At 45.5% G+C, this 14,312-nt stretch overlaps 1 protein-coding gene across 9 annotated transcripts in view; it reads left to right on the top strand.

The window, feature by feature from the left end:
- Positions 1 to 14,008, top strand: part of FUT10 (fucosyltransferase 10) — a 16,240-nt gene extending 2,232 nt beyond the window's left edge. For 2 of the 9 annotated variants that reach the window (XM_027898428.1, XM_027898339.1), the window contains exons 2-5: positions 4,582 to 4,785; positions 5,477 to 5,762; positions 11,076 to 11,911; positions 13,606 to 14,008. In XM_027898428.1, coding sequence (XP_027754229.1) covers positions 4,705 to 4,785; positions 5,477 to 5,762; positions 11,076 to 11,911; positions 13,606 to 13,830 — 1,428 coding nt within the window. In that variant the 5' untranslated portion in view covers positions 4,582 to 4,704 and the 3' untranslated portion in view covers positions 13,831 to 14,008. Of the gene's footprint in view, positions 1 to 1,687; positions 1,856 to 2,010; positions 2,486 to 4,089; positions 4,163 to 4,578; positions 4,786 to 5,476; positions 5,763 to 11,075; positions 11,912 to 13,605 lie in introns of those variants that run through there. The other 7 variants (XM_027898092.1, XM_027897922.1, XM_027898011.1 and 4 more) reach the window with 7 other exon arrangements.
- Positions 14,009 to 14,312: the final 304 nt, after the last annotated feature.

Here is a 14,312-nt window from a genome sequence, read left to right as displayed (position 1 = left end):
ATATTATAAACCTGTCAGAGGAAATGTGTACATATGAATGAGAGAAACCTCAAAGGTAGTAAATCCTGTTTTGTAAGAGAGCAGAAAGAAAAGCTGCTGTTCCTGACCCATGGAGAGAAAAGTTGCATTTGCAAGTTTGCTAGATACCAACAGCTCTCCATGGGCAGAGGGCACTTGAGACAGAGATCTTTCAGAAATCTGGTTTATTAGCTCAGCTGTTTGAGCAACAGTTGGGGTTTTTTTGGTTGTGCTTCCTCCAGAGTGGATATGTAATGACCTGCCCCTGCCAGTGTTTATGCTGGTATCATCTTTGCCAGCTATTTAACATGGATTAGACAGGCCAGATCCTGCAATAGGAGCTTATTGCCTCAGAGTGGCATAGCAGGACAAGAAAAAAAAAAGAGCTTCTCTAATGCCAGCCACTGGATGGAGCTGGTCCAAAAATACCTTGCTCATGGCAAGGGGCAGAGACCAGATAGTATAGTTATCCCACTGCCCTAAGCACTATCTTCTGCATTTTTAGTCTGCATCTGTGGGTTGTTGGGTCTGTGAACTGCTTCTAAAGGCTTGAGGGACAGTAACTGACAAAGTCAAGCCTGTTGAAGGAAGCTGAAATGTGTTACAAACAAGTTGTATGCTCATGAGAGCAACTTAGGAGTCTGCCAGCTAAGGAAATGTGAAAGCCAGGAGTATGACTGAGTTTAAAATTATGGGGCGGATCAAAATCCAGTGGGTTCACAGCAGATCCTTCCATAAACTGTACCAGACTTCTGATCCATTTCCAACCACTCCATTAAATTTACTGAACTACACACTCGTGCCATGAAGCCTCATCAGTCCTCACAGCCTCTGGGCACTCTGAAAGCCTTAGTCAGGCCTGCAAAAGCAGGATTCTGCCTTTGCATGGATCTGCTTTACAAAATAACTCTTGGAGATTCTTGCTGCATGCCTCACGGTTTAGAGTCAGTGGAGATCCTTCATGTTACAGGTCAAATATCTGTGACTACACTTTGAAGATAGTTTTAAAACCCCACCTGAAAGCTTCTGCTTAAAAATGTGACTCCAGCAGCTAGAACCTTTTTGAGGAAGCAACAAACGGGACAAGAGCTGTGATGAATCACTGAACAAAGACTGGAAGATAAGTAAATCTGCATGTCCCAGCACTGCAGTGTCTGTCAGTTGCTAGTTTTCATCTTAGGAGGAGCCTGGCAGTTCAGAGAGAAATCTGTGGCACAGTTTGTGCAGCAAGAGGCGAGAGCTGCTCCAAAGGGGCTGCTGGCAAGAGCAACAGTGGTGAAAAAGGGACAGAGCCATTGTGGCAGGGGTCACCGACACTGCAGCAGAGGGCTGGGTTCAGGTTGTCTGCTGGGTACACTTCTGAGCCTCTCTGGAAGACTGGAGGCATTACCCACCCAGAGTAAGGAGGTGAGCTGTATACATAACATTTGCAGTTTTTATCACTCATGATTTCACATCAGGTGTCCTCCCTGCCTCCTCTGGAATTCTTGCTCCTTCCACTCCCTCAGATAACCACCTCCTTGCACCTCCCCTGCCTGGCACATCTGGGTTAAATACAGCAGACACCTCAACTTCAAGTGTTTGTGTATAAATACACGTACCTATGAAGAAATCTACACGTATCACGTATTTCTGCATTAATACAAATGCGTAGGTATGCGACAGACGAATTACAAAAACAAACATGCATCCACATGTACGGCTGTGTCATGTGGATAAACAGCCCTGAGCTAGCAGAACCAGCCTGTCAGAGTAAACATCTACGAACAGCAGAGCGGTGCATGAAGTGGCTCCCAGCCGCGGGGAGCCCCGAGCGGGCAGGCAGGACCGTTCCCTGGTCGGTACAGGCTGGAAGCAAGGCATGGTCTCAGCGGCGGGATGCGTGCCGCAGCTCCGCGCCAGAGGGGACGAGGGATGCGCTCCCTCGGCCAGCGCGGACCGGCTCTCCCGGCTCTTCGAGGCTTCCCAGCTGCCATGACGCATTTCTTTTTCTGACAGCCCGCTCGCTAGCTCCGGGCAGTCAATCTAAAGTCTCCGTCAGGATAGCACCGGCACTGTTGTAAAGAAAATAAAACCGCAGAGAGCGCGATTATGCGAACAGCTGTAGGAATCAGTGACAGGGGCCGGATTTATTTTTGGGGATCGCGTGAGGTCTTGCAGTGCGGGGTTTGCAGAAGAGCAAGCCGGGGCGGGTGGAAGCGATGGCGCTCTCCGGCCGATTAGCCCTGCGCGTTCCCTCTTCAGGGCCCTGGGGTCCCCGAAAAGAGCTGCCCCCCTTCCCCGCCCCCGCGGCGGGGCAGAGGGAGGATCGGAGCCGCACCGCCCCCGCCCGGCGCCCGCCCCCCCTCCGCGCTCCGGCTGGGGGCACAAACGGAAAGTTTAAAAAAAAACCCACAAAACTCCCCCAACCCCCTCAGATCCAGCCGGAGGGGCCCGGCGGCGTTGAGGGGGGAGCGACTTTCTAGGGGTGAGTACAGCGGCGGGGCTCCGGCCGGAGGATGCCCGACTCACGGGCGGGGAGCAGGGCCGGGGCTGCGGGACGGGCAGAGCCTCGGGAAGGGAAGGGGAGCAGCGTTTTGGGGAGCAGGCAGAACCCTAGCTGGGATGCTGAGCCCGGTGAAATGCGGCAAGATAGGTCTGGAAGGAGAAGCTGCAGGGAGAGCTGGCAGGAAGTTTGGAAGGATTTGCAGGGAGCTGCTGCTCCCGCAGGGCAGCAGGGGGTGGTGGTTTTTCCGTATTCCATGGAGTCCTCAGGGCCTCCGCTCGGCCTGACCGGAGTGGGAAAGCGCCGCAAGGTTATCATTATCAGTGAAGTTAGGACGGGGTGGAGCCTTGCCTGGCCCACTCCAAGTCCTCGTTGCACCGCTGGGCAGGAGTTCTGCGTGTTGGGCACCGCAGACACAGGAATGAATCCATGTCCCAGTGCGGTACCCCGGGCCAATAGGTACGGCACACTCATGCTGTGGGTCAGTTCCCCCTCAGAACAGTACCTAAAAATGTGACGATTACTGCTCTTTTACCAGGGCAGGGAGCAGGGTGGCATTCAGTGGATGATCAGAGTCTTACTTTTTTGCCATGCACAGGGTAAGACGTGTTGTTAAAGAGACTGTTCAGCTCCAGGGTGTGCCTTGAGCAGATATTCACCAACACAGCAGTGGGCAGAATTCAGCTCCTTCCCCTCCCGGTGGCCCTTTTTTGGCTGTACTGGCGAAGGCACAGAAGGTGCAGAGGCTTTACAGAAGATCCTGCCTGATTTGAGAAGCGCTTAACTGGCAGGCGTGCGCTGTTGCACCCACCCAGACCTTCCGAAGTAAGGCCTGTGCAGAGCAGAACTCACACATCAGGGTTTCATGTGATCTTTTTACTAAAGAGGCCTTTCTGATGTTTGAGGGGAGGGGATGAACTGATGTGGCAGTGGAAGCAGAAACAGGATAGTTTTTTTTGGCTTTAGCTGCGAGCACCACAGTGATAGTTCTGCAGCAGGCAGTAGGCTGGGGATCCATCTGTCTTTGTCAGGGTTGTGAAACTTTGTGATTGGGATTAGAATGGGGGGAAAGTTGGCAGGAAAACCAGCATAAATTACAAGAGGCATATCTCTGAAAGAGAGGAGTTTAAAAATAGCAATTTATTAAACATTTTGTGTGTGTTTCTGCTTTCTGAGCTTTCAGAATACCCACATTTTCAAACTTTACTTCTCTGTGTTGAATCATGGAGTCTTATCTTTCTCCCATCCTTTTTCTTTTTCTTTTTTTTTTTTTTTTTTTTTTTTTTTTTTTTTTTTTTTTTTTTTTTTTTTTTTTTTTTTTTTTTTTTTTTTTTTTTTTAAGATGAAGCTTTTTTTGCAACTTTGATTGCCAGGATTTGGGATTTTCACACAGTAATATTCAGCATGCAGCAAAACAGTAGGGCCCTGTGAAAGCTAAAAAAAGCATCAGGGAAGGAAAAGAGTTATTTGAGGAGAGGCAGACCAGCACAGATGTAGATTACTGGGAAAGGGGAACTTGTTAAATTGAAATATTTTTAGATGTGGGGAGAGTTTGTGTGTGTACACTCTGTCATTACTTTCTCTAGGCACTGGACATAGAGCATCTTGCACAAGTGTTCTATATGCTCATGAAGAGAAGTCCCAGAAGACCACAGTATAGTAAGTCCCAAGGCCAGGCAGTTGTATGCCTTCTCCAGGAGCATTTTCAGGTCTTGCCAAGGGAAGGAGGGTCTTCCACTCTGCTCCCCTGTTCATGAGTATGCCGAAAAGCAGCAGAGTTTGACATCTGGAAACTCAGGAATGTGGGTGCTGTCCTCATACAGGACTGAGCCATGGCCATCAGCATTTCTCTGCAGTGACTGCAGGGACGAGAGGATGTGTTACCCTGCTCAGAGAGGATCTCCAGGATGACCACGGCGAGAGTAGATGAGGGCCCTTTGAGCAAGAGCACTGTTTTGTGCAGACTGCTTCCTGGGTACCTGGCTCAAAATGTGGCTCTGACACCTACAGAAAGCTATGGGTAGACATCAGAGTAACCACTGAGCTTGAGGAGCTGATGCTCTACTCTTTTTCAGCAGCAGTCACCATGAAGAGCAGTAAGGATGAAATGGGAAAACCCAGCAGCGAAGGCTGAAGACTTCAGACAAGCTGACCTTCCCAATGCTGAGCTGTAACTGCTCTGGCTGACCTGGTGGTGCAGTATGATTAGGATGAGGAAGAAGATACTGTGGGCATCTTGCTTCTGTTTTGCGGCTGCCTTTTTCCTTGTGGTGACACTCCAGGTACAGGGGCAAGGGGGTGGGGTATGCGTGAGATTGCTGTCAAAGCAGCACACAATTCTGTCAGAGGACAGAGAACACTGAAGGCAACAGACATTCTATATACTAGTCTATGCTTTTACAGAAGCTCTGTCAGCAACACTGGCCTGGTGGCAATAGCTGACTCCAGAAGAGACATTACACGTTTCTTATAGAGCTCCTGGGATCTTGGAGGAATTTCTCAGGAGTGTTGCAGCATACCATGCCATGTTGCATTGTCTCCATCCAGGATTACCTTCATATGTTTGAACTCATTAGGCAGGGGAGGCAATTCTGAACCCATAGAGACATGAAAACTTGATGGGGTTTTTTAACAACTACCAGAACAAACCTGGCTACTGAATGGCTGTTCTCTGTTCTTTGCATTTTCTGGGGAGAAAGCAGAAGTTGTGTTGTTAAATCGTATGTGATGTGGCCATATCTCAGTAGACAAATGTATTTCCTGCCTCCTAGTTACAAAATTCAAAGTAAAGCTTTTGCTGTTCTGATATAAGATCACCTGGGCGGTGGCTGCAGTTGGTGAAATGGGTGTAATTTGATTGACACAAACTTCACAAACAGGCTTAGTGCTTGATGCCTAAATTCTGATTTGTCAGGCAGATGCCCTGGCTAGTGACAGTGACGTGTTGTGATATGTGTATTTATTTCCCTGAAGGTTATCACAGAACTGGGCAATTCAGAGACCAAGGTGTCAGTCATCTCCAGTTTACACAGCGGCCCATTAGAGCCTGTGGAGGGGCACGCTTTTCAGCTTAAGAAGCAGGAACTTCACAGCAGCTCCAAGACAGAGTCTGATGTAAACCACTATCCTGTTCTGCTCTGGTGGTCTCCCCTGACTGGAGAGACAGGAAGACTCGGTCAGTGTGGAGAGGATTTTTGCTTCTTTACTATCAACAAGACCTACCAGCACGATCAGATGACAAGGGCGTTTCTGTTCTATGGTAAGAATATTTCTTTTTTAAAGGAGTAGCTTTCTCTCCTGATTAGTTATTTTCCTTTGGAGATTAAATGTTCTAGGTGGCAATGACAGAACAGGAAATTTACGCAGCTCATTGGACTAAATTTTGCCTGGTGCTGAATACCATCCAGAGATGCACATTACCTATGAAAGTACTCTGAAAAGTAGCTGTGCATGTCTGTGGGATGACTGATGCCGTGTCTCATGCTGCTTTCCAATCACATGTACTCCCTGCTCATGGGAGAAAAGACAATTTCTTGTAGTTGCCAAGGCATTTAAAGACAGTCTGAGATCAAGCCAGCTTTTTCCAGTCTTCTGGCTTGTTACCCCTAGCGGAGGTCCTGCAAGGCCTTTGTTGCACTTGTGCAAGTCTTTTGTCTAAAAATGATGCCCTTGCTGGTAACAGTGCAACTCCCCTGCCTCATGTGCCGAGGGATTGCTAGCAGACTGTAAATGGAAAGTAGTGAAAGAAACCTATTGATTCTACTCAGGGAGCAGCAGCTAGTGCAACCCTCTGAGCTGCTCTGGCTCCGTCAGAAACTTCCCACTATATGTACTGTAAAGTTAATCTACAAAACACAAAAGATGCATCTTTTAAAAGTAGACCTTAACTTCATTCATTTTGTTCTTTTTCCCCGCGTGGTTGCTTTCGAAAGAAAAAAATGAATTTAAGGTGGACAAATAAATTCCAGTTTCTTTGTCTGACTGCTTTTGTCTAGAAACTAAATAAAATAAAGCAAAACAGGGTCCTGAATCTCATTCACTCAGTCAGAATACGAGTGAATTGGAAGTATAGGAAAGAGAGGACTTTAGCTTGATTGTTAACAGCGAACCAAAAACTTCTCATGACTAATCTTTTTAGACTTCCAAGTAGGTCAGCTTTGTCAATTGATAATGTAGTGGTCAAGCATGAAAGCAAAGGAATAATAGCAAAGGAATGAGAAGCTGACCCAGTTAAAGACAAGGAAAGCTGGATTGCATCACAGGAAAGCTGTAAAGTCTGGTGATTTTGGTCTCTGATTATAATTTGGTCTGTTTCAGCATTAAAAAGACTGTTAATCTTCATTTTTAGCAGGCTTGTGGACACAGTATACTTCCACATTTTTAAGGGACTATACTGGGCAAAAGACTTTTCCTGTAGTGTTTCTTTTTCTTCTTTTTCTAGTGGTGGTGGCTATGAACTGTGTAAAGGAAAGTGTCAAAATATGCAAAATTGTAACTTATTTTAAATGGCGGTAAATGATCTCACAATGCTAAAACCCAGAGAGAGAGAGAGACTTTTTCTCTCTGTCCCTCTTTCTCTCCCCATCCCTCTCTCTCCCACCCCCACCCCCACCTCCTTGATGCACTGAGCTGTGACCCTGCAAAAGGGCATGTCTTACTGTTACAGAATTTCCCTCTAAACAACCTGCTGAGTGAAAACTTGAATATCTGAATTTCCATGCTAAGGCTGGATCAGAGCACAGTTTCCCCCTCCAAAGAAAATTCTTTAATTTTGGTCAGCAGGCTTGTCAAGAGGAGAATGATCCAAAGATTAGGAAAAATGCCATACAAAAATATGGGGTTCAGAGCTTTTCCAGCACAACTGCTTTGCTGGGAACACCAACTTTTCTACATTTTGTCCTGACTTACTGTCCTGGCCTGGGAAGCCCCTAGGTGTAGGCGATGACTTTGGCAAGTGCCACCTCCTCCTGCTTGTAAATGAGGTGTGGCATCCACTTGCTAGACTTTGTCTCTGCTTTTGGGAGGGATTCCCAGTTCCACCTTTTCAGTGTCGCATAATTCGAAGAGTGTTGTGTTCAGCATGAACTGCCAGTGTGAGTGAGTCAGCATGAGCTGGATCTGTCACAGCCTCAGGGGCGTTATTCCTAAGGGAGGAGGATGTCCAGCTGTTCTGTGCTGGAGCTTTGTGTGTTGGAATATGACTCCCGAATGAAAGATGCCTCCTAAAATGTAGAACTCCTAACAGCTTGTGTCTTTCACTTCCGCACTTTGCCACATACCTAAGATTTACAGAGTAATAGTTTGGAAGTTGAAATTGCTCATAATTCTAGTCTTGTAGTGCTTTTTTTTTTCTTACTCCATTGTATGTTCCTTTATTGACTTCATCTGATGGGATAGGGAGCATGCAGATGGTATCTTCCCTTTAATAATTTTTGTTTTCTTGCTGGGCTAGGATTGATTAAGTGTTGTATTAGAGTTTGTCATTCTGATGTGCTCTGATCTGTACTGTGTATTGTTCTGGGCCCTCACTTCGAGAAAGACATTGAGGTTCTGGGGCATGTCCAGAGAAGGGCAGCAGAGCTGGAGAGGGGTCTAGAGAGTAAGTCCTGTGAGGAGTGGCTGAGGGATCTGGGTTTGTTTATCCTGGAGGAGTCTCAGAGGAGATCTCATCACTCTCTACAATTAAACTGTAGCCAGGTGGGCATGACATCTTCTGCCAAGCAGGGAGAAGTAACAGTATGAGTGGACATGGCCTCAAGCTTCACCAAGATTGGTTCAGGTTGGATATTAGAAAGAATTTCTTCATGGAAAGGGTTGTTTAACATTTCAATGGACTGCCCAGTGGGGTGGTGGAGTCACTGTTCTTGGAGGTGTTCACAGAATTACTGGACATGGCACTTAGTGCTGTGGTCCAGTTGACAAGGTAGTGATCAGTCCAAGGTTGGACTTGATGGTCTCAGAGGTCTTTTCCAGCCTCAATGATTCTATGATTCTGTAGCGCAATTTTTCTTTAGGTTTCTCCTTTGTCTAACGTATCTGTCTCCTAGTTTAGTTAGTTTTGCATGTTGACTTTTTGTCTTTCTCTCATTCTTGCCTGCATTTTCCCCGTCTCTTCTCTGCAATGGTACTTTAGAGAGGGAGAACCCTTGCAAGAGACTGAGCTGAAGTGCTGTGGTTTCACCCCACAGCATTTCATTATTGTCACTATGAACTGCTGCTTCTCTTCTTGGCATCACTTAGAGTGAAGTGTTTTCAAAACCAGATAGACCTTACAAACTTCTTTGTGAGAATTTGTTCGCTTTCAGTTTTCATCACCCTCTTGTATCACTAGAACATATCAAAAACAGAATAAGCAAATAGCCTTTTGCACTGAGTGGCACAGCCCTTCATCCTTCTAGTGCTGAGGGCTTGGCACTGATCTTGAGTGGAAAATGGAAGGTCAAATACGTAGTGGTCCTGAAAAACCCCATCTGATGCTCTTGAAGGATCTTACTCTATAGGAGATTTTTGTTACTAACAGCTAACTTTTATCTTCACTGCAGTAGTGAAGTCTTATGTTGGTTTTATAAAGTCGTGTTAGAGTCATCTTGGCAGTCTCATGAAGCTGCAAAGGCCATTGGGTGGTTTTTTATTATCTTTATATTTTAGTTTTTAGATCAATATTCTGTGTAAGAGTTTTGCTAGTACCCTGTTTTTTGCCATCAGTGACTTGAGGTCAAGGGTAGAACGGGGAGTGAAAAGTTACAAGTGTGACTGAGATGATATTATGACCTGTCTCTGAGGCAGGGTAACTGAGCTTCTGTTTATAAATCCCCTGAGGTGAATTAGAGTGAAATGAAACTGAATGACTGGTGTGTATATATGAGCCAGGTTTATTTTAAAACAGTTTAATTGCAGTGGAAAGGAGGTGTGTGGCTGTTTTGTTTCTTTTCTATATAAGTATAAAAATTTCACAACGGCAATATGTAAGGAAAAGAAAGAAGGAGAAGGAAGGGATAAGAGTATGTAGTGGAGAGGAAAGATAGCACCTCTGATGGGCCCAGTGATGAGACTTGACTGTTGCAATTTTGATGTCCTTCATAGGGGTGATGGTTACAGTCTTTATTTGTTGGGGGCCCTCAAAGCAGAGATTTCATCAGGTTACATACATTTAAATTAGGATGGGAACACCTCGATCCCTCCCCAGGATGGGAATTCTCTTTGTGTGATGCAAGGCTATGAGGCACGCTCAGTCTTCTGACGGGGAGTTCCTGGAAAGAGTCAGGAGCACCTTGGGGTCCTTGGCGGCCCTTAGCCCCCTCTGGGATATGACTGCTGTTTGACCCTGCTTCTTGTGTCTGCACAGCTGTGCAGCAGAAGTTGGCATCCGCAAAGCATTACCCCACCTCCATAAAATCTGCTTCTTACCCTGCCACTCCCCTCAGCTGCTTTGAGAACAGCTTGTTTAAGACGTCATGCTCCCAATTGTCCTAGATGCAGTCGACCACGGAGCTTGCTAAACAAAGGTTGGGTTGCCACAGATGGTAGAGTAGCTTGTCCAAAGATAAGGATCTGTGATCTTTGCTAAGACAGCTGTTCAGTGTTTGTTTCAGCTTTTGAACTTCTCTTGCTTGACAATACAAGTTAAAAGTTTTCAATATTCAGTGCTTTTGCTTAAATGTAAAACAGATACAGTTATAAGACAGTGAGGAAGTATCTTGACAGAGATTCAGCAACTTTGCATTTAATCTGCAATAAGGCTAGTCATACAGGTGTAGTGCAGTGGTACTGAAGGGAGAATAAGAGTAAGATTTAAGAGCTCAGTTTTGCACAGAGCAAGTTTTGAGAAAAAGCTTCAAGGTTTGTCCTAAACCTTCTACCGCATTTTCCCCAAGTTGCTCTGTGGTTGTCTGTTTTTAGAGTTTAGACATGTTTCTCCTTCTACTGTTGGCATTAGTTTGGGGAGCTGTCTTCTGCCAGAAGCTACTTCTCTATGTATCTGGAAGGCAGCTGTGATGCATCACCTCTTAATTTTCTTTTTGATAGGTTAATAGCTTGGCTTTCAAAGTCTCTACAGTACAATTTCTTTCCAAAACTTGAAGTCATTCTTGTACTTTTTCTCCTTAACCCTTTCCAATATTTCAGCATCCTTTTTGTTGTTTTGCAACTAGAACAAAATTGAGCCCGCAGTAACCATTTCCCTCACATCATAGAGAAAATACCATCTGTTCTCCTATTTGGAGATCCAGGGGATTATTAAGCATCTTACTAGTCTCATTTAAGTGCGTGAAAATAAAAAATTCCTAGTGATCCTTTGAAGTGAGAGGCCTTTAAACTAATATGACATGAAAGGAAAACACGTCTAAGATTACCTACTGATCCTGCTTTTCTAGATTCTTCTGCTGTGAAATTCAGTTTTATCTGTCATTACGCTCTTGTGCCTTTGCATAATTGCACTTTTTGAAGCAACTGCCTTTTAGTGTCAGAAATATGATGGTTGTAAGGCTGGTACTAAATTAAAACTAGGTTTCTTTGTCACTGCAGTGTCACATGACAGGTAGGAGCAGAATGAGCACTGTTTGCTTTTCTCTAGGTACCGACTTCAGTATAGACAGCTTGCCCCTCCCTCGTAAAGAATATCATGATTGGGCCCTCTTCCATGAAGAGTCACCAAAAAACAACTACAAACTCTTCCACGAAGCAACCATCACCTTATTCAACCACACTGCAACATTTAGCCGCCATTCCCACCTGCCACTGACCACTCAGTACCTGGAGGGTGTAGAGGTCCTGAAGTCCTTGAGGTTCATGATCCCACTGCAGATGAAAAACATCCTGAGGAAGAGACTTGCACCCCTTGTATACGTGCAGTCTGACTGCGACCCCCCTTCTGATCGGGACAGCTACGTGCGTGAGCTGATGTGCCACATCGAAGTAGACTCTTATGGGGAATGTCTGCATAATAAAGACCTTCCTCAGCATCTCAGGAATCCGTCTGCCATGGATGATGGGAACTTTTTAAAGATACTGGCACAATACAAGTTCATTCTTGCTTTTGAAAATGCTGTCTGTGAAGATTATATCACTGAAAAGCTCTGGCGGCCGCTGAAGCTGGGAGTGGTACCAGTGTACTTTGGGTCTCCCAGTGTTATAGACTGGCTTCCCAGTAACAGGAGTGCAATCTTGGTCTCCAGCTTTTCACACCCTCGGGAGCTGGCCCACTATATCAAAACACTGGATAGAAATGATGAAGAGTACGAGTCCTACCTACAGTGGAAACTGAAAGGGGACATCTCCAACCCAAGACTGCTTACAGCAATGAAGGAACGCAAGTGGGGAGTGCAAGATGTCACCCAGGACAATTACATTGACACCTTTGAGTGCATGGTGTGTAACAGAGTGTGGGAAAACATCAGACGGAAAGAAAAGGTACGTGTGAATTTGTTGTTGTGTCTCGGAGGGGCTTTAAAGTGGCACCAGGGTCAGATTTGTCCCAGGAAGTTTGGTTACCAGATTTCTGGCGAGCCGACAGCCACTGGTGTTCCAGTGCCATTGACTTGTGCATCCTCATGTAAAAAGGTGTTGGCAGAAGGTGTGGGTATGCAGCCAGAGCACGTGTTCCCTCAGGGTGCTGCAGCGCTTGAGCTCATGCACGTTGACAATTGAGCTGGTGGTCACTTCAGCCAAAGGCTTGAATTGTTCAGGAAGGAGGTTTTTTTTTTCCAGGCTACAGAAAGTAGCCTAACTTGCTGACCTCTTTTAGGTGACCTAAAACATTTGGAAACAGGTTACCCAGAAAGATTGTGGTATCTCTATCCTTGGAGGTGTTTTAAGACTCAGTTCTGCCCTAGTTAATTAGATATGATTACACCTGTTTGGAAGAGGGGACGGAGAGATCCCTGTCTTAAGATCTGTCCTAAGTACTCTGTGACTGCCAGGCTCTGCGTGTGTGTGGGTACATCCAAACATGTAGCGACAACATGCCACTGTCTGTGGCCACATTTGGTGACTAAACATTGAAACATCCATGTTTAAGCCAGTGTGTTTGTCAGAGGAATTGGACCTGTTCCTCCTAATCTAATCCTTTTGGAATTATGCTAATAAGAGACCAGCTAGTAATGGGTGTCTTACAGGCAGCCCAGCTCTGAGAGCCCAGCAGTCTTGCAGGGGTGCCAGCCATGCCAGCAGAAGGCCTTTTTGAAGACACCACGAGCTGTTCAGTTGTCTGAGGCTACTAGCTGGGGGGGATTTGGGTGGTATAAACAGAGCATTACATGGAACTAGACTGAAGCTAAAAACTCTCACCATACACCTTTTTGAGTTTGTGGATACTCATTGTAACTGCCAGGTTTCCAGGTTTACGTACAAAGGGTCAGTAGTGTTTTTTAAACTCTCCACAAGCTCAGTTATCAACATGAATCATTTTTGTGTCCAGTAATTGAACTGGTCAATGCCTTTGGTATCCTACAGCCAATTAGGCTGTATTTTAGCTGATCACAGTCTGAGCAACTAGTAGAAGGGAGATGAAGAAAACATTTGAAGTTACTAAGGTGAGCTGAAAGGATGGGAAATCCAAACTGGTAAGTGTTATGCTTAACCAGACTTTGCTATTTGAAGCTGGTGCAAATATGGACAGATGTCCTCTCTCTCATTAAGAATACAGTGATGGAAAAGTATGGAATAGGTCAGATACGTGTATTCCTTCCCCAGTGCTGTTGTGGCTCTCTAGTCAATAAGATGATGAAGAGCAGTTTGCTCTCCTGGTCAGATTTATGACTCGATTTTTCTCCTTAAAAAAATATATATATATCATTAAGTGTGTGCATGTATGAGGTGAAAACTACATAATGATGAAAATAGAGCTCCTTCCCTTAGAATTTCAATTTGCATGCTGATGCAGTCAGACATTATCTGAGATTCAGGCTCTTGTCAGGGTGACTGACCTGGTCCCAGACACTTTAGAGAGGGCTTTCCCTGCGACATCCACAGGGACGTGGTCAGAGCCTGTTAGACAGAAGGAAAGTGTAACTGACATGTTTGGATAGTTCACTAATGGCATAGCACCTTTCTCCTCTGTGTGCATGGGTCCCTGAATAACCCCTCTGATTTCTCTCCATTGCCAGGGATGGCTGCCCCGGAGGTGGGAGGCTCAGGTTAACCATCTGAGCTGCCCCAAACCAGAGGCGTTCTGGTTCTCATCCTCAAACCCTGGCTGGACTTCTCTCCAAAAGCTGTGGATACCAAGCTTCGAGCAATCCAAGAAAGAAGCCTTGGCGCTGAGGCACTTGGTGGAAAGGAACAGGAATTTTACAACTCAAGAATTCTGGATGCTTGTATTCAAAGAATAAACACAATGATCTATAAGAGTGGGCTCCTCAGAGGAGTCTGTAAAATTTTCTTTTGTAAGTGACCTTATCACTTAGGATTAGTAGCCATAACAAGTAGACCTGTAAGACTGAATTTGGTGTGTTCAGTGCTCAAGGGTCACTAAGAAATGCTAAACAATAAAATTACACTTCCAGGTAATATGTGTATTATATATATATATAATTATATATATATATATATATATATAATTATTTATATTTTTATTAATTGCCATTAGCTCACGTTTGAGCACTCAGGCCCCAGTGGTCAGGGTTCTCAAAGCCCAGTTTTAAACAGACAGCTAGTTACCATGAAGCAGGTGGATCACCCTCAGTCTTTAGATACATACCAGCATGGCCTCAGGACCCCTTTTTCCCCCCATCCAGGACCCTCCTTTGCTTCTCTGATAGCCACAAGCTGGAGAGCAGCTGACACTGTTGCACTGGTACAGCTTCTGTGCTGC

The sequence above is a fragment of the Empidonax traillii genome, unplaced genomic scaffold (genome assembly GCF_003031625.1).
Source record: "Empidonax traillii isolate 1590-97213 ecotype Southwest subspecies unplaced genomic scaffold, ASM303162v1 scaffold2:size4533513, whole genome shotgun sequence".
In the NCBI taxonomy this organism is placed as follows: domain Eukaryota; kingdom Metazoa; phylum Chordata; class Aves; order Passeriformes; family Tyrannidae; genus Empidonax; species Empidonax traillii.
The sequence above is the reverse complement of the archived record's forward strand: the minus strand, read 5'-3'. Positions and strand labels throughout refer to the sequence as shown.